The following is a 19,704-nucleotide window of genomic DNA, read 5'->3' as shown; positions in this document are numbered from 1 at the left end:
AACGAAGCATTTATTAAAGACAAGCATTTTTCTACGTTATTCTTGATAAAAAATAGTTCACATTATGAAGGCGGCATGGTGGGACAGTTACATGTTTAAAACATTTATTTTTAAAAACATTTTTTTTTCGGTATCGGATCGGCACTCGGTATCGGTAGATTCTCAAAGGTGACCTGGACTCAGGTGCAAAATTATGTGATCAGGACCTCCCTAGTTTGATCTTTGTAAATTAATTCAAAACTCCAAAAATTAGCATAGATAATCCCTGATTATAAAGGCGGCAACACAGTCTTTTGGGCTCTTGTAATTGCAATGTTGCAGTCGGCTTTCAAACGCTACGGTTTAAATGTGCTTTGATGATACATTCTGGCTTCGAGTACTTCACAAGACGCTGGATTAAAAAGAAAAGGTACAGTTTTCCGGAATATTCCTAAAATTTTGGCTAGATATTCATACTGTAGCGACTAGGGGTGTGGCAAAATATCAAAATGGTGTTGTATACAATATATATACTACTGGTATATATACTGCTAGTATATATACTGGACTGTCTCAGAAAATTAGAATACACAATATTCTAATTTCCTGACTGTCTCAAGAAATTAGAATATTGTGTATTCTAATTTCCTGAGACAGTCCAGTATATATATATACATATATATACATATATATATATACACAGTGGGGAGAACAAGTATTTGATACACTGTCAATGGGAAAACCCATATATATATATATACATATATACACATATACAGTGGGGAGAACAAGTATTTGATACACTGCCAATGGGTTTTCCCATTGACAGTGTATCAAATACTTGTTTTCCCCACTGTATATATTACGTCCCTACGCTGGCGACGTAACCCGGATTTCCGCGTAAATCGGAATTAACCCTTTAAGTACTGCTAAATACCCCCTAAATCTCAAAATAACTACTCAAAAACATGTACTATACATCATTGTACTGTCCACGCCAGGACGTTGGAGCCAAATTCTAGCTAACAGCGAGCTAAACTGTAATCTCTCTCCTCTGTCTCTCACCCAGCTGCGTGACTTCTTCGTGGGAGCAAATGCGCTCTTCCTTGTGTGTGTGCGTGCACTCTTTATCGTATGTACATGCGCTTTTACTCGGGTGCAGAAGTAGTACCTGCTCTACGCTTCCTGTGCCAAAATAAAAGCATGCATCACAAAACAAAAGTCAACATTATACAGGCATAAAATTCACTCACCTTTCGGTGAAATTCACCAAGTCAAAAGGGGTGACCTACGTGAATTGTGTAGATCCAATGAGAAAATTTTTAAGCGGGTGGGGGGTGGGGTCGTAATTCCATCTAACTAACTAACGACATGTTTTATTGAAGTTGCTAAGCCTGCCGCGATATGCAATGAGTCCATTTGTCGCAAGGTAAATAAAAATGAGGGCGATAATTTTCACGGCTGCGTTTTATCACTGCGTGCGCGCATGCATTCATTTGTGCGTGCATGTAGAGAACATATGAGACTCCAGTTCATTTTACAGATGTTTATTGGTAATCAACACGCCGTAGAATTACAGTTCAAAAAACAAAAAAGGGAAACACATGTATATTAAACACTTTAAACGTTAGCATTGCTACATTGAGACTAATGGGGAAAAAAAGACAACCTAATTTAGCCTGCTATAAAACATTGGCCGTTTTGTCCTAAACGCAAACTTGCAGTTGAAAGGTGACACTTCAAACATTAAAAATCAGTGGTTAACAGCATTTGCAAATGAAAAAATGAAAAGAACAAAAAAAATCTGAGTGACACCACAAGCAATGACGATAAGTGCTTTTTTGCGGAGTGTGAATCTGTTAGCGGTTTAGAGAACGTACTTCGAGTGAACATATCAAAATAAAAGCACGCCACGTTTATATAAATAACAATTTCTGGAGTTAATCCCCCATACTTCAGAATTAATATTATAATACGTAAATACTATAATACTACAGAATTCAGATTTTACACTAAGAATTTAAAATGACACCCTTTTTGAAAAATATGAGTATAGTAGTATACTATAATAATAATAATGCTTTTTTTTTTTTTAATTGTTTTGAATAATGTTGGAAAGGCAAAGTCAGTGTTCTGAATCTGTTTACATTGCATTCTTTTGCACTAGTAAATGCTATCAATATTTGACCTCATTGTTTATGTGTGATTAATAATTGTTTACATGTTTATTTGACTTTAATAAAAAATGTAAGTGTTTTTGTGAATCAATAAGTGTCAACAAAAAATTTAATTGCAAAATTAGTAAAAAGTCGACTAATCATAAAAATAGTCGGCTGACTAATCAGGAGAAAATTACTCGTTTGGGACAGCCCTACCAGGACATATTTCCTCCACACCCTTCTCACCTTTTTCACCCCTGACCCATTTTCATGCCTGATTTTAATTAAAAACATATTTTGCCAAAGGGCAAGACAGTCTTATTAACCAGATAGCAAAATATAGCTGAAGCGGACATGGGCCAGATGTACTGCAAATTTCGGCCCAACTTCGTAAAACGGATTCGCCCCAGTGTCTTTTTGAACAATGTCCCAAACTCAGTAAGGAGTCACTTGCCGGATCACAACCAGTTTTGGGCCAGAACGGGTCCAAAGTAGCAGAAACGACATTAACATATGGCCCGGATATGGCACACATGTTACCCAATCTGGGCCAGATTTATATCAAAACTGTTTTCTAGCATTAAATTTTGAGTCTATTTTGTTCAATGTGTCATACTATAATGTGTTTGTATAGCACTGAATTTGTCTATTTAAAGCAATAATGACAACACTTCTTTTTCGTGTCATTTATTAATGCTAACATATTAATGCAACATAACAATAAAACATTTTTTTCACAAACTAACTTAACAGGAAGAAGCAACTCAATATTAAAGATGACCCAGTTTTAGACTGTAAACAACATATTGTTTTTGTTATAGTCCTGGGGTAAAGGGGGACCTAATTCATTGACGATGAGAGGGAGTGTTAGATAGTGTCCGAAGAATCCGGTGGGCAGTTTGTTGATAGAACAGGTGAACGGGCAGGATGGCGTTTTGCCAGGCAAGCAATACAGGATCTTGGGGGGGGGTGGGGGGACGGACACAAAAATGAGCTCAGTATGAGGATTAGAAGATTCTTTGTTAGCTGAAAGTCACATAGTTGTTGGTCAGTTGTGGATCTGGCGATGATGTCAGGCCAAGGACCGGTTTAAGTAAGCTGCTGACGATGATCAGCGGCATCTGGTCCCGGGCTCACCCATCTGTGCAATCAAGGCGACAAAGGTAAAACTGTCATAGTGCTGATCCGGGCCGCATCTGGCGCACTGACGTTAGGCGGGAGTTTGAGCACGTCCGGTCTGCAAGGTCCGCCCCGGAACAGTGTGTAACTTATCATTTGGACTGTCATAATGCTGATCTGGGCTGCATCTGGCACCCTGACATTAAGCGGGAGTTTGAGCACGTCCGGTCTGCAAGGTCCGCCACGGAACAGTGCATAACCTATCATTTGGACTGTCATAGTGCTGATCCAGCCGCATCTGGCGCACTGACGTTAAGCGGGTGTGATTGCTATGCGGATCTGGCGAGCTGAGGCTGAATGGAGGACGAGACTTCGGCATTTTAAAGTCGAAATCCCATATGTCCGGTACGTCGTAACCCTGGGACTACCTGTACTCATTAATTTTGAGGGGGCATAAGTCCAACAAAAACGTGTTCTTTCTTTATTATTATCATTTCTTTAAATACTTAGATGTAAGCGTGGAAACCAATTGATACAAATGCTAAATGATGTAAATTTAATTACATTACATTGAGTTTATATTCAGTCAATATACTGTACAGTGCACGATACTGTATATACAGTGATAGATATGAACCTTGTTGTGGACAGGATTAGATGGAGTCATGACCCTATCTCCCTTTGATCCCCACAACGTGCTGACATGTCTAAAAACAAAATCAAGTAGTGTATTAAAGTATGAGGTTGTTGACCTTGTAGTTAGCGGCAGCGTTCCATCTTGACTGACAGGCGGCCTGCAGTGCTGAGAGAACCATTTTGTCAAAGGTGCTATGCCTGGAAGGGATGTTAGGGGGGCTTTGGCCAAGTACAAACACACACAGCCCATTTATCTTCCTGACACCTCTTAAATGCACGCGTAATCTACTAAACTGGAGCCATGCCTGCTTGCTATCTCTACTACAGTGAGGCCTGTACAAACATACTGTACGTTCTCAAATTTATTACACACAACTTTGGGGTTTTTTGAGGACTGTGTGCTTCCTGCTTTTGGCGTGATGGCTTGCAATGAAAATCAATGCTAGACAATCAACTTGGAGAATACCGCAGGAGCTTCATCTGCTGACTTTGTAATAAAGCTCATACATCAATTAGATCACAATAAAGTGGAGGCCATCTGCAGCAGCGGTCAAAAAGTCACCATGCTGTGAACACCATGTTATTAATCTTCTTCTTCTGTCTATAGATAGTGGCGGCCATTTTGGCGATAGCGGGCATCGTCATGATGACTTACGCTGATGGCTTTCACAGTCACTCGGTCATTGGCATCACTCTGGTCGTTACTTCAGCATCCATGTCTGCACTATACAAGGTAGAAATATTTAATCATATTTATTCTGTGATAATCATCCATGAGTTATCCCTCATTTGCAAGCTGCAATACACATAGGTTGGCCATTTTATTAGGTACACCTGTACAATCTACAGCCCCCAAACCCCCAGTGGAAGAAAAATGTCATTTCAAGTAATTGACTTTCCTATAAATGAATTCAAAGTGGAAGTTCAGAATTTTTGACATCAATCTATCAATAAAAAATATTTCTATAGCCCTTTACAAAAACCTTTACAAAGTGCTTTACATCAACAACAAACATGGTTCATGATAAATAAAAGGCAGGAAAGTACAATACTATCACATTAAGAAATAAAAAAATAAAATAAAAAACTCGACAAAAGTCAAAACAGTAAATAAAACAATAAAACGGGGGTTTATTTGGTCGTTCGAGTTGATTTCAACAAATTCCATACCATTATTTATTCAGTTATTTGTTAGTTTCAGGGCTCCGGAGTGGCTATGCTAGTGCAAGTCAATGGTGCCTGCTTAGCATAACAATAAAAAACAACATATGCACACATGAGAATCACCGATGAGACAAGCAATCAATAGTGTTGGCTATGTTTTCAGGATAGTGTTATTAAAATTCACCATTAGATGTCAGTAATTGTAGTATGAACAGCATCATTTGTAATCCAGCAGCTCTGCAGGGAACACGTTGTCTCAGCAAGCAGGCCAGAGTGATATCTCATCGGTTTTTCACCGCAGATTTTTTTGTGGGAACGAAAGGGACTCCTCAGCAGACAGAGCACGGGTGGCCGAAGCACTTTGTCTCACACTGTTTTGTCTGCATGGGTCTTTCGATCAATGATCTGCATTTTGAATGTATTTTACCATGTTAGACCTGTTAATATTGTTTTTTTATTGCAATGCTAAGCAGGCACCATTGACTCGCGCTAACTTAGTCACACCGGAGCCCTGAAACTACCAGATAACTGGCAAACTGCGCAGAATTTGTTGAAATCGACTCCAATGACTAAATAACCCCCCTCTAACTCGAAGCTAATGTCAACCTAATGTCAAAAAATACCTAACCTTAAGTAAAAAAATCTGAACTTCCCCTTCAAAACAAAGACTTAGCTGTTAAAATGTCTATAAACGTTGTAAATCAATAAAACAACAAAATGAATGAAATGAACAAGAATCCTGCCAAGTATTTCATTATGGGTCCAAATTATTCTTCGAACAGATAATGTGACTAGCACCTTAGAGACAGTCCTTTGCTTTGCTTAGCCAAAATGACACCTAGGGAGGCCGATGGGTGGATATTTAGAATGTCTTTAAACTTAAACTTTCAAAAGCTTCAACAACAACTGAGCTTGAACCGAGAATTGAACACGAACATTGTCAAGATGTATTTATATATGTATTGTAAGTTAATTTTATTTCTGACACTGCGTTTCGGGGTCATCAACATGTTTAGTCCCGCCTCCCACGAAAGCTAAACTCCGCCTATGGTGTTATACTGTACACTGCTGACCAAAAGAATTTGTCAAATAATGCTCAATTCCTCCCAGAAAATGATTGCAATTACAAATGCTTTCGTAGTAATATCTTCATTTATTTTACTTGCAATGAAAAAACACAAAAGAGAATGGAGAAAAAAAAATCATTATCATTTTACACAAAACTCCAAAAATGAGCCTAACAAAAGTACTGGCACCCTTTGAAAAATTCTAGTGTTAACAGCACCTGTTACTTACCTGTGGCACATAACAGGTGGTGGCAATAACTAAATCACACTTGCAGCCAGTTAAAAGGGATTAAAGTTGACTCAACCTCTGTCCTCCGTCCTGTGTACCACATTGAGCATGGAGAAAAGAAAGAAGGCCAAAGAACTATCTGAGGACTCGAGAAGTCAAATTGTGAGGACGCATGGGCAATCTCAGAGCTACAAGTCCATCAGCAAAGACCTCAATGTTCCTGTGTCTTCCGTACGCAGTGTCATCAATAAGTGTAAAGCCCATGACACTGTGGCTAACCTCCCTAGATGTGGACGGAAAAGAAAAATTGACGAGAGATTTCAACGAAAGATTGTGTGGATGGTGGATAAAGAACCTCCACTAACATCCAAATAATTTAAAGCTGTTCTGCAGTCCGAGGGTACAACAGTGTCAACCCGTACTCTCTGTCAGAGTCTGAATGAAAAGGGAATCTATGGTAGGATACCCAGGAAGACCCCACTTCTGACCCAAAGACATAAAAAGCCAGGTTAGGGTTTGCCAAAACTTACCTGAGAAAGCCAAAAACGTTTTGGAAGAATGTTCTCTGGTTAGATGAGACAAAAGTAGAAGTTTTTTGGGAAAAGGCATCAACATAGAGGTTACAGGAAAAAAAAGGAGGCCTTCAAAGAAAAGAACACGGTCCCCAAAGTAAAACATGGCGGAGGTTCCTTGATGTTTTGGGGTTGCTTTGCTTCCTCTGGCACTGGACTGCTTGACCATGTGAATGACATTATGAACTCTAAAGACTACCAACGAATTTTGCAGCATAATGTAAGTCAGTGTGAGAAAGCTGGGTCTCCTTTAGAGGTCATGGGTCTTCTAGCAGGACAATGACCCAAAACACACTTCAAAAAGCACTAGAAAATGTTTTGAAAGAAAGCACTGGAGACTTCTAAAGTGATTAGCAATAAGTCCAGACCTGAATCCCATAGAACACCTGTGGAGAGATCTGAAACTGGCAGTTTGGGAAGGCACCCTTCAAATCTCAGACCTGGAACAGTTGGCACCAGAAATCTAAAATTCCAGCAGAGCATTGTAAGAAACTCATTGATGGATACCAGAAGCGGTTGTTTGCAGTTATTTTGTCTATAGGTTGTGCTACCAAGTATTGGGCTGAGGGTGCCAATACCTTTGTCAGGCCCATTTTCGGAGTTTTGTGTAAAACGATAATGATTTTAAAAAAAATTTCAATGTCTTTTGAGGTTTTTCATTGCAAGCAAAATAAATGAAGATATTACTATCAAAACATTTGCAATTTAAATAATTGAAATTGAGCATTATCTGACAGAATTGCAGGGGTGCCAATACTTTTGGCCAGCAGTGTATATACTGTACTGTGTCAGAGGGGCCAGACTTAATCGAGTCTCAGTGCAAGAATAACTAATGAATTGTATTTAATGAAGGTCACCCTCTGTGTTGCTCCACAGGAGCTCACATTGCATTCGTGAGTAACTCCTCCTCTTCCTGCCAGGTTCTCTTCAAGATGGTCCTCGGCAGTGCCAAATTCGGGGAGGCGGCGCTTTTTCTGAGCATCGTGGGTGGAGCCAACTTTGTTTTTCTCAGCATTCTGCCCGTTGTCCTATATTTTACCCAAGTGGAGTACATTGACTCGCCTGATGACACCCCCTGGGGGTACCTGTGTGGGGTTGCAGCTCTGCTTTTCGGTATGTAAAATCACAGTAACATTGTAAATTGGTCTCATTGCACTAAATGCTGCTGTTCTCATTTTGCTTCTTCACACAGCTTTTAACATCCTGGTCAACTTTGGTATTGCCATTACATATCCCACTTTTATATCCCTTGGCATCGTCTTAAGTGTTCCCGTCAATGCCAGTAAGTGTTTAAGTACAAGACGACTGCTTTTAATAGTTACAGTAAGGTGACAGTACTCCACTTTGGCCATGAAAATACATAAAAGTACTTATAGGGTTTGTGTTAACAGTCTTAAGACCGAGATTCTCACGGGACCTTTACTATTGTTACACTTTCGAGTCAAATAATATCTTATTCTACAGTGTTGCTTTCGTCAACAATGACAATAATGAAAATATTTCATCAACGAACACTTTTTAATGACGATGACAAGACGATAACGAGCTGAAATCGTGTTTTGAGAGACTAAAACAACGAGCCTAAGGTCAGTTTTTGGCTGACAAGACGAAAATGCGCAATAGTTTCTGTCACATGTTCACTATGTGTGACATTTTATGTGTAGTTAGCAGTGTTGTTAATAACAGCGTTAGAGTATGACGGCGTTATTTATAGCGTTATTTGTTTCAGTAGTGAGTAATCTATTTAATTACTTTTCTCATCTTTGCAACGCTGTTACCGTTACTGAGGCGTGCCTTAATGCGTTACTGCATTTTGGTTGAATATTGCAAACACGATGCTAGGTAGTTCCAATAATACCTGACTGCAGCCGACAGCCAACATACTACGCCCACATGATGCTATGGTAGATATGACATTTATATACAACTAGATGCGAAAGGACAGATTCAACGGAATTAGCACATATATAAAGAACAAAATGCGAAAGGACAGACTCGTCGGCGTTTGCACATATATAGAGAACTAAATACGAAATGACAGACTCCCAAGCATTAGTAAACAGCCGCCATCTTAAAGCAGTAGACTTCTCAGGAAGGCTCTGTTGTAGCGAACCTTCCTAGCGAACCTAAGTAGCTTTTTATTTGAAATACTCCTAAATCGGCAAAATCTTGACTTGAATCTAACCTTAAATGACAAAACAGTTTTAAAACTTTCAAATGTTGAATGTGGACAGAAGGGAAATAATGCAATAACGGGAGGAATTTTAACATTTTAACGCTTGATTCACAATATTTAATGACTCCCAAACATTGCAAAGATTACAATCTATTTCTCGCAATATCCGCAACACCCGTCTCTAGTTAAGTTTAGGGTAAAGAATTGGGCTTGGGCGTATTTTCCCCAAAACCCTTTGAACTTAACATATTGTGACCTATGTTTTTTTTTTTTTGGCGGAGGAATGAAAAAAAAAAAAAAAAACTGTTCATTTCAATCAGTTAATATAAACATATTTGACGTGAAAGACATTATAGAATGGATCATGTAATAATGTTTAAAACATAAAAAGTATTGCCAGTTACTTTGCTAAGTAACTAATTACTCTTACATTGAGGTAACTGAGTTAGACGCTAGTAACTTACTTTTTGGGAGAAGTAATTTGTGACTGTAATTAATTACTTTTTAAAAGTAAGCTTAACAACACTGGGAGTTAGCCTGCATCGTAGCAGTGTCTGGCTGTGTCACTCAAGTGACAAGCTGCCCTTTGGGCGTGCACAGTGCTGCCACTAAACATTAAAGACAGAAAACATGGCAGAACGTCAGCTTTAATTTACTGTTTTGATTATATTTTTAATGTAAATATGTTTAATGTTTGCATTTCTGTGCTTTTTCGAGCAAAAGAAAAATGCCATTGCTTGGAGTGGGCGGGTATAATGTCTTCCGGGCTGAGGAGGTTGTTGGTGTCATGAATGTGCATCATTGGCTGTCGCCTTGTAAAACTGCACTGCCCCCTTGTGCCTAGCATGAATACTACATCGTTTGCAGGCAGAATTGCGACATCGTATGAATGGATACGTAACCATATGAATGCACACGTGAAATTTGTCGTATTCTCGGAGCGTCACCATGTAAACGGCCACTAAGACTAAAAAGTATTATCGTCCAAAAGACTTAGACAAAAATTAAAAGGGCTGTCGAAAACAACACTACTATTCTAAATATTTGAGGTAGCTCAAGGTGTACTGTTACAGTAGATTAGTTTGTATAAATTTTCCAGCACTTTGGCACATGGGGACTTTCAAGAAACTTTTCTAAATTCATCATGACTGTTTATTCCCTCCTCACCTTCCCAGTGGTGGATTTCTACACGTGTGAGATTAATTTCAACACAGTGCGCCTCATCGCCGTCTCCATTATCTGTCTGGGTTTCCTCATGCTGCTGCTTCCAGAAGACTGGGACCAAGGCATCATCCGCCTCAGCACCAAACTGCGCAAACGTGACGAGCCAGCCGAGGCTAGTGCTGAGGGGGGGCCCTCCTGGAGGGGCCGCGCTAGGACCTCCATGTCAACATTTGCACGCTGAGTGGGACCATGTCATCTGAGAAGCAGTTTGATGTTTATTATCCTCCTTGGATATGAACTTTTGTCTGCAAAACAGATTGTCTGCCATCATCGAGATGAAGTATGGACTCAAATCAGATGTACCCTTCTTGCTCAAAATATAATCAGGTATTACAAAATTACAGCTGTACCTGTCACCTATTTTTCCATTGGTCATCACATCCTTTCCCCAGGAAGACTTGCCAGTGCTTTTGAGGAAGAGGGTCAGCACCGTGTTGACTTGACTGGCTTGAAGACAAAACACATGCTTAACAATCCAAAGAAGAATGCCTTCAACTGCTGAATGCCTGCAAATTAAGAGGAGGCCCTGAGTGGCCCTCAGGTGTCACAACAGATTCCTTCCTCCTTTGCACTGTATATAACAGCTTGTATTTCACACCTGCCGACCTGAAGTGCTCGTGTGGTGTGAACAGGCCCGGTGGACGTGAAACTCAGCATGAGCTCGACATGCTTTTACTTCACCTCTCTCCATCCAAGCCTTTCTCGGACCACTCTGATTGGACCCCTGCATTTATGCGCTCTCCTGGGGCTAAGATGGAACCACTCTCAACATCGAGGTGGCAACACCCGCTGTTCTTGCTGGCAGTCTACTTGAGCGAGCTAAAAAAATAAAATGTGCAATGCATGATTAGCCTGGATTGTTATGAAGTAAGACCACTTCCGGTTCAGCAAACTTGCTGTCAAAGGTTGTTTAACTAGTGTTAACTTTGTCTGAAAGCAATTAGAGATTCACTGTGAATGGAACTACACTGAGCCCCCCACCCTCCAACGTCTTTGTATTTTTCTCTTTTAACCCTTGCACGAACAAGTTAAATGTGCAAGTTTTGACGTCACCTCCTTTTTTATGCAGTTGATTGATCGCTTTTCTCGTTTTCGACTCACTGGACACTTACCGTATTGGCCCGAATATAAGACGGCCCTGATTATAAGACGACCCCCTCTTTTTCAAGACTCAAGTTTGAAAAAAGACTTTTGAACACCAAATTATTTGTTATACAGAAAATAATTACAGTACATCTGAAACAAATGATTATAACGATATATTTGAGGGAAAAAGCATGTTATTTTGCCTCATTCAAATCTTAATATCTGAACATTTAAATATGTAAACTAAAATGCAATCACATTCGTAAATGAATGCCTCCTGGTTTTTGAAATGTAAATAAACCAATCTATTGTTATAAAACAACAATATTGCAATAACTGCATTAACCATCAAAGTGAAGTCTAACTGTGACTGTAGTCTTAAAACAAATCTGAATAAGGAAAAAAACATTGCAATAAAATAATGCAAACTGGTTAAACTTGAGAGTAGCTGAGATTTGTCACGACAGAACATTACTCCTCACAAACATCCTCTGCCAATGATATCTGGTGCCATCTAGCGTCGTGAATGGGTATAATGTCTAGACCCCGGATATAAGACGACCCACAGTTTTTCAGTCTTATTTCAATGCAAAAAACACCGTCTTATGTTCGGGCCAATATGGTAATTTGAAATACAATCCAAACTCTGAACATAGACTTTCTTCTGCCCTCAGCCGAGCGTATGGCTACTCGACTTTGGCAGCGAGCTAAACCAACAAAGAAAAATGGAGGCCCAAACTCCTTCCTCTCATTTATTTCTTCGCGTGAACGTGCGTGTGCGTGTGTGTGTGTGGTAAAACTGAAACATACATAAAACACCAATGTTATACACAAAATAAAAGGTTCTATACAATAACATGTTTATGTAAATAACAGAAAACTGGCTCCATTATGAGCAAATGAAATGAAGTGGCTACTTTAGCTTAGCACAAAAACGTGTGGGTTCGCGCCACATAAATAACAACAAAATAACAGAATAGACACACCAAAATTACATCTAACCCACTGTTAAAACGTACAAACTTACAGATTTTGTTTTGTCAAGGGTTCCCAACGATGTATGGTGCAGAGGAGGTGTGCAACGTCTTAACACCTCAAGGCCTCTTTTCCAACTGAAATAAAAAGTTCTTTCTGCCTGCTGCTTACAGCAAGTCGCCACTAGGGGAAGCCGAGCGCAAACAGCAATACCAAAGAAAAACTTAAGATTCTGAGTTAGAATAGCGACATCCTGTGGACGGATGAACAATGTACAATCTTAGAAAGAAATTAAACCCAAAAAGTAGTCAACATAAGACCAGAGGACATAACACTCCCCGCCTGACATCTGCAAGATGTCAGCCCTTAACTAATGAACGATACAAAACAACAACTCGTTTTACATGCTATCCTTAGACATCAAAAGCACAACTTCACGAATTGGGCGAATGTAAAACCTATTCTCGCCGTTTCGGCAAATCTTAACCTCAACTTTTCTGACATTACCGTCCTCACTTGGGAAAGATTTTGTGATCAGTCCGAGTGGCCAATTATTCCTATGTTCTAGAGACTCCCTCATTAAAACAACGTTGCCCATTTGAAGGTTTGGCTTTTTTGTTTTCCACTTGTGACGAACCTGCAGGCCTGCGATGTATTCTTTCTGCCAACGACTCCAGAAAACATTAGCTAAGTACTGCACGCGCTTCCATTGGGCTTTGAATAGGTCACCGGACTGAAACTGCCCTGGTGGAATCGGTGGTGTGCCAACCTTTTGCGTGAGTAGCATCGCAGGAGTAAGAATGACTGGGTTTTCGGGATCTGTAGAAACAGCCGTTAGTGGGCGTGCATTTACAATTGCGGTGACTTCAGCTAACAATGTCACGAGTACTTCATGTGTGAGCTTCCCATATGGATGTTCAAGGAGCATTGCATTGAGGATTTTTCGGGTGACGCCGATCATGCGTTCCCAGGAACCAGCCATATGGGATGCATGTGGAGGATTAAACTGCCATTTGCACGCACTGTCTTTCAAGAATGTGCCTATTTTGTCATTGTGACAGCCTAGTTTGTCTATTTGGAGCTCTTTGCAGGCACTCACAAAATTTGTCCCACAATCAGATCTCAAGAGTTTGGCACCACCTCGGATGGCAAAGAAACGACGCAGTGCATTAATGAATGACGATGTGTCCATTGACTCAATCACTTCAATATGAATTGCACGTGTACTCATGCAGGTGAATATGACTGCCCATCTTTTAGCATCTGCATTAGCACCACGCGTTTTTCTCACTGTAACGGACCAGGGACCGAACACATCAAGGCCTACATTTGTGAAAGGAGGGTCCGTGGACAGCCTGTCCTCAGGAAGTTCAGCCATTATCTGTTCAGGTTGCCTGCCCCTTAATTTGCGGCATGTGATGCACTTGAAAATCACACTGCTTACTGCTCTTTTTCCTCCCACAATCCAAAAGCCCCCTGCTCTGACTGCTCCCTCCGTGAAATGCCTTCCCTGGTGACATAATTTTTCGTGAAAGTGTCTTATTATGAGCTGAGCAAGATGATGCTTTCCAGGGACGAGTATGGGATTGGTTTCTTCTGCAGACAACTGTGCTTTCTTTAGTCGGCCTCCAACTTTAAGGAGCCCTTGCGTGTCAACAAATGGATTCAGTTTGCTGAGTGGACTTGAGTTTTTTAGAGCTGTGCCTTTTTCAATGCATCCAATATCTTCTGCGAAGACCTCTCTTTGAACGGTGCGAATGATCGTGGTCTTGGCTAGTTGCAGTGACTTTTCAGTTAAATGTTTGTTGCAGTTGTGCCAGCCACGACAGGAAACCTCAGAGTTGTTCTTGAATGATTGAGCTATATGTTGGAGTTTGGCAATAGCCTTTTGCAGCACCTTCCAACTTGAAAACCTTTCAAATCTGGCACTATTAAACTGGCCTTTTGATAGGGTGGTAGTGCAAGTTGTTACCTCAGGACGCAACTCACAGTCAGTCTCTGGGTCTATGAGATCGAAGGTTTGACTTCGAACTTGACTTTGGTCCAACCTGGAGAGGAAAGCTGGGCCTCTGAGCCAGGTGGAGCTGGAGAGCTGCTCAGCGGGCAACGCTCGTGTGGCATGGTCTGCCGGATTTAAGTGTGTGGGCACGTAATGCCACTGGTGAGTTTGTGCAAAGCGCCTGATGCGTTCGACTCTGTTGTGCACATAAACGTGAAAGCGTCTCTTGGTGTTTGAGATGTACCCAAGCACTACCTTTGAGTCTGTGTAAAGATTCACCTGATCGACTGTGACATCCAGCTCCTCTAGAACCAACTCTGCTACTTCCACGGCCAGGACTGCTGCACAGAGTTCAAGTCGGGGTATGGTGATGTCTGGTTTAGGAGCTAAACGTGCTTTGCCGAGGAGGAATCCCACTTCGCTGTGTCCGTCCTCATTTGTGAGTTTGAGGTATGCTACCGCACCTACGGCTTTTGTGGAAGCATCACAAAAAACGTCAATCTCTATTCTTTGGGCTGCAGACAGCGGTATTGAAGTGTACATTCTGGGAATTTCAAGATGTTGTAGGTGTCCGAGGGAACTTTTCCACTTTTGCCACTGTTCTAATTTGTCTTTTGGCAGTTCAGTGTCCCACTCTGAAACATTTGTGGAAATGTCTCTGAGTATGGTTCTACCCCCTACGATTACTGGAATAGCAAAACCAAGTGGGTCGAACACACTGTTGATAACTGACAGAACTCCCCTTTTTGTGAACGGCCTTTCATTTACTCTTACTTGGAACTTGAATTGGTCAGTCAACAGCTCCCATCCTAAGCCCAAACTGCGCTGCATTGGTGGGGTAGTCTGCCCAATGTCAAGACCTTGCATGCCTACAGCACGATCTTCGGTTGGAAAGGCTCCTGTTATGAGAGGACAATTGGATGAGATTTTGTGCAGGCGTATGTTACACTGAGCCAGCATCTTCTGTGCCCTACTAAGAACATCAATGGCCTGCTCTATGGAAGAGAATGACTTTAGCCCATCATCTACATAGAAGTGCCGTTCAATGAATTCTTTTGCGTCACTGCCAAATTCCATTTCTCCTTCTATGGCTGTTCTTTTCAGTCCAAAGATGGCGACTGATGGGGAAGGACAATTACCAAACACATGGACAGTCATCCTAAATTCTTGCACTTTTCCATCAAGGTCATGATTTTGGAACCACAAGAAACGAAGGTAGTTACGGTGGTCTTCTCGTACTACAAAGTTGTGAAACATATGCTCCACATCTGCCATAACGGCGTATGGGTCGGACCTAAACCGCATCAGAACTCCTACGAGAGTGTTGTTAAGATCTGGTCCCTTGAGGAGCACGTCATTGAGAGAAACATTGTCAAGTTGAGCACTCGAATCAAAGACTACCCTAATTTTTTCTGGCTTTTGCGGGTGGTAAACGCCAAAACTAGGGAGATACCAGCACTCTTGATCTGGCGCCAGTGCGGGCGCTGGTTCGGCATGGCCCTTGCTGAATATTTTCTCCATAAACTCAGCGTAATGCGCTCTCATTTCAGGTTTTCTTCTCAGCGTTTTGCGGAGCGACATTAAACGATTGTAGGCCTGCTCCCGATTGTCAGGTAGGCGCCGCCTAGGTGAGCGGAATGGAAGTGGAGCTACCCAGTTATTCGCCTCATCTTTAGCAAAGTTGTTGTGCATAATGTCTAGGAACAACGCATCTTCTGCCGAAAGTGCAACTTTGTCGTCATTTGTTGTTTGTTGGAAAATATGTTGTCCTAGTTCCGCTTGTGTGTTTAGTGGATCGTTTTTGGTGTATTTCTCTTTGATAACGATTGTGTTTTCGCAAGGACTGAGGAACGTGGGACGTCCACTGTTTAGAACGTTCGTCTTAAATGAGTTCAATGTGGGTTTATGAGCTCCAGAGAGACAGACATCACCTATGACAACCCATCCTAAATCGAGACGCTGGGCATGAGGTGCATTGTTTGGCCCATTTACCTGACCACGAACTTTATGAGCCTGAATGATGTCCCTTCCCAGGAGCAGAAGAATGTCTGCCGATGGGTCGAGAGGAGGAATCTGTGAAGCGATTGATCGCAAATGAGGGTGAGCTGCTGCTACCTCAGGGCTGGGAATTTCGTCTCTATTATCTGGAATCTGATCACATTCTGTTATTGTAGGCAGCATCATGGAGACCTTACCATCTACATCTTCTACAACAAAGCCATCAGCTTTGCGACCTCGTGTCTCTGATAAACCTGCACATGTTCTCATGGTGTATGGGAATATGGTACTTTGCACATTAAACATGTCAAAAAACGCAGATCTGGCTAAGGATGAATTGCTCTGATCATCCAACATGGCATATACCCTCTTTTTCTTTTCTGGAGAAGTTCGGCGATATACATTAACTAAACAGATCTTTGAGCATGATTTTCCTTTTACGCCTTGCCCACATACTTCTGTGCAACTGGCTGTGTTCACAGGATTTGGGCCCTCAGACTCCCCGCCGTGACTCTGGGTTGGGGGATTAAAGTCTTGAGGTGTCCATGGAGGTGGACCGACATGCATGGCAGACACATGAGCATCGCTATCACATTCTGAGCATTGGATAATAGCTTTACAGTCTCGAGCCCTGTGATTTGTGGACGCACAACATTTAAAACAAATGGCGTGCTCTTTGAGAATGTTCTTTCTTTCGTCTAGTGTTTTCATTCTAAACCCCCTGCATTTGACGAGTGAATGTGGTTTTTGGTGGATAGGACATTGTTTGTCTGGATCGGGTGCTGTCAATTTAGCCGGACTGATCTCTATTTTATTCACCGCCAATGGAACTCTGTATTTGTCTCGTCTTACTGATGTCTTATCAACCCTTGGATTTATTACGTTTGAACACTGTAACATAAAGCTAGGGTCTGTTCTCATTTCAGCGTAGTCATTTACGAACCGCACAAAATACGAAAAAGGTGGATAGACTGCACCGTTTTCCCTTTTGTATTTGGTACCTTGTGTAACCCATGACTCCTGGAGTCCATATGGGAGTTTTTCAACTATCGGGTTTATGCCCCTTGGTGTGTCGAGAAAGCTAAGACCCGGCAAATAACTTTCACTTTTGGCATACGATAGCTCTAACAGAAGATCAGCAAGCTCCTGCAGTAAGTGAGTGTCTTTGTTGGAGATTCTTGGAAAAGTCTGCAACCGTTGGAAGAGTGAGGATTCAATTACCTCTGGAGAGCCATAAGTCTTGTCTAGCCGCTGCCACAGACGTTGGAGACCTGCCTGTGGATTACTCACGTGGACCGCCCTGATCCTCTGAGCGTGTTGAAGAGACTCCCCGCCGAGCCACTTGGTGAGAAGGTCGAGCTCTTCGCTGGGCTTGAGATTGAGGCCTTCCGTCGCGTTGCAGAACATGGACTTCCAGGACAGGTAGGACTCTGGCCGGTTGTCGAAAACCTTGAACCCCGATGTCAGCAGATCACGCCGTGCTAGATAGGCTGCTAAATTGGACAGTTCACTTTGTGGGGTTGCTGAAGGTGTAGGCTGGTGTGAGATGTCCGTTCTCCCACGATGAGATTGGAGATGCTCTTCGTCAGCGATGTCGATGTGACGCACATGTGGAAAAGCACCAGCTGATTTTGGGCTATTTTCTGGTTGTTGAGAGTCATTGTGCCTAACCAGGTGCTCATTGTTTGGCGTTTGTGTGCCATCTGCTTGGACACGCTGGTCGTCAAAGTGAGCATGCACATACTCTTGTGCACGCCTGATGGAGGGGGGTGTCTTGGAAAATACCCCTTGCTCGCTGAGGTCGACTTTGGCGCGCTCCTCTTCTTCGAAAGTCGCCTCCCAAACTTTAGCTGCGGCGAGCGCTGCTTCTGCTTCACCTTCCGTCTTCAGAGCGTGTAGTGTTGCCTCGATGCGTGCCTTCTCGACCTCCATGTCGATTTGGCGTTTGGCGTACCGTGCTCTGGCGTAGGCAGCTTCGGCGTCTGCTCGTGCTTGTGCAGCAGCTTGACTCGTTCTGGACCGGCGTGAAGAATGAGAATGACTGGCCTCCGACCTGGTGACCACTTGGCTGATAGGTGGTGAAACTTCTTGCTGAGACATCTTGGGTGCTTGATGTGTTGAAAATCTTTTTACTCTTCTGCCCTCAGCCGAGCGTATGGCTACTCGACTTTGGCAGCGAGCTAAACCAACAAAGAAAAATGGAGGCCCAAACTCCTTCCTCTCATTTATTTCTTCGCGTGAACGTGCGTGTGCGTGTGTGTGTGTGGTAAAACTGAAACATACATAAAACACCAATGTTATACACAAAATAAAAGGTTCTATACAATAACATGTTTATGTAAATAACAGAAAACTGGCTCCATTATGAGCAAATGAAATGAAGTGGCTACTTTAGCTTAGCACAAAAACGTGTGGGTTCGCGCCACATAAATAACAACAAAATAACAGAATAGACACACCAAAATTACATCTAACCCACTGTTAAAACGTACAAACTTACAGATTTTGTTTTGTCAAGGGTTCCCAACGATGTATGGTGCAGAGGAGGTGTGCAACGTCTTAACACCTCAAGGCCTCTTTTCCAACTGAAATAAAAAGTTCTTTCTGCCTGCTGCTTACAGCAAGTCGCCACTAGGGGAAGCCGAGCGCAAACAGCAATACCAAAGAAAAACTTAAGATTCTGAGTTAGAATAGCGACATCCTGTGGACGGATGAACAATGTACAATCTTAGAAAGAAATTAAACCCAAAAAGTAGTCAACATAAGACCAGAGGACATAACAGACTTCATAATATATTGAAATGATACTGGGCGCAGGGCCAATCCGTAGGGGCCCTATTTTCAAAAACTTCAAATATTTTCACAACCAAAGCTGCTACCGACCTAAAACCAAAACAGGCACCTACCTTAGCCATATATGAGTCTCCATAAGCAGCGGCATCAAAAAATTCAAAGTTGTTCCCTAAAATCCCTATTAATTATTTTTTGTATAAGTATAACAAAACTTAAAATGGCTATAAAATTCTCAGATTTTACACTACATACACAAAAATCACCAAATGCAGATATAATCACCTATATTTTCAGGATCAATAGCAATATTTGACATATCGTATAGGTTTTTGCCCAAGATAGCAACTTAATGTTTTTTCAACAGCTAATAAATCACTCAATTTTCACATCAGAAACTTAATACTTGATGAAAACATGCAGATTCAATTATATATAATTTATAAATTGATTATTAATAAATTCTATATGCTATCACAACTTATTATAGAATAGAATAGCCCTTTATCGTCATTATACAGTGGTAAAGTT

The 19,704-nt window shown here is 41.6% G+C and overlaps 3 protein-coding genes across 5 annotated transcripts in view; 1 reads left to right on the top strand and 2 right to left on the bottom strand.

Moving 5' to 3' along the window:
- The window catches only part of slc35f3b (solute carrier family 35 member F3b), a 156,434-nt gene extending 144,369 nt beyond the window's left edge, over positions 1 to 12,065 (top strand). For all 3 annotated transcript variants that reach the window (XM_057848182.1, XM_057848181.1, XM_057848183.1), the window contains 4 exons: positions 4,501 to 4,626; positions 7,846 to 8,038; positions 8,118 to 8,207; positions 10,277 to 12,065. In XM_057848182.1, coding sequence (XP_057704165.1) covers positions 4,501 to 4,626; positions 7,846 to 8,038; positions 8,118 to 8,207; positions 10,277 to 10,506 — 639 coding nt within the window. In that variant the 3' untranslated portion in view covers positions 10,507 to 12,065. The remainder of the gene's footprint in view (positions 1 to 4,500; positions 4,627 to 7,845; positions 8,039 to 8,117; positions 8,208 to 10,276) is intronic.
- Positions 2,816 to 14,526, bottom strand: LOC130922911 (uncharacterized). Its single transcript, XM_057848184.1, has 6 exons — positions 12,439 to 14,526; positions 10,924 to 11,144; positions 10,676 to 10,772; positions 10,269 to 10,570; positions 4,549 to 4,617; positions 2,816 to 3,279 (listed from the first exon to the last, which is right to left on the bottom strand). Exon 1 carries the CDS (start codon positions 13,762 to 13,764, stop codon positions 12,787 to 12,789), a length of 978 nt encoding a protein of 325 aa, XP_057704167.1. The 5' UTR covers positions 13,765 to 14,526; the 3' UTR covers positions 2,816 to 3,279; positions 4,549 to 4,617; positions 10,269 to 10,570; positions 10,676 to 10,772; positions 10,924 to 11,144; positions 12,439 to 12,786.
- Positions 14,527 to 14,705: 179 nt separating this feature from the next.
- Positions 14,706 to 19,156, bottom strand: LOC130923239 (uncharacterized). The gene is made up of 3 exons (XM_057848782.1): positions 18,884 to 19,156; positions 15,073 to 18,655; positions 14,706 to 14,759 (listed from the first exon to the last, which is right to left on the bottom strand). Exons 2-3 carry the CDS (start codon positions 18,481 to 18,483, stop codon positions 14,706 to 14,708), a joined length of 3,465 nt encoding a protein of 1,154 aa, XP_057704765.1. The 5' UTR covers positions 18,484 to 18,655; positions 18,884 to 19,156.
- Between the last annotated feature and the right edge of the window lie 548 nt (positions 19,157 to 19,704).

The sequence above is a fragment of the Corythoichthys intestinalis genome, chromosome 10, assembly GCF_030265065.1.
Source record: "Corythoichthys intestinalis isolate RoL2023-P3 chromosome 10, ASM3026506v1, whole genome shotgun sequence".
Classification (NCBI taxonomy): domain Eukaryota; kingdom Metazoa; phylum Chordata; class Actinopteri; order Syngnathiformes; family Syngnathidae; genus Corythoichthys; species Corythoichthys intestinalis.
This window is presented reverse-complemented; position numbering and strand designations above follow the sequence as displayed.

Excerpts from the sequence above, each read along its gene's own strand:
- LOC130923239 (XM_057848782.1), bottom strand. The coding sequence starts at position 18,483 with ATGTCTCAGCAAGAAGTTTCACCACCTATCAGCCAAGTGGTCACCAGG. Across the intron at positions 14,760-15,072 it reads CACTTGGTTTTGCTATTCCA|ACATCACCATACCCCGACTT; the intron begins GTAATCGTAGGG and ends CTCCTAAACCAG.
- LOC130922911 (XM_057848184.1), bottom strand. The coding sequence starts at position 13,764 with ATGGCTGAACTTCCTGAGGACAGGCTGTCCACGGACCCTCCTTTCACA.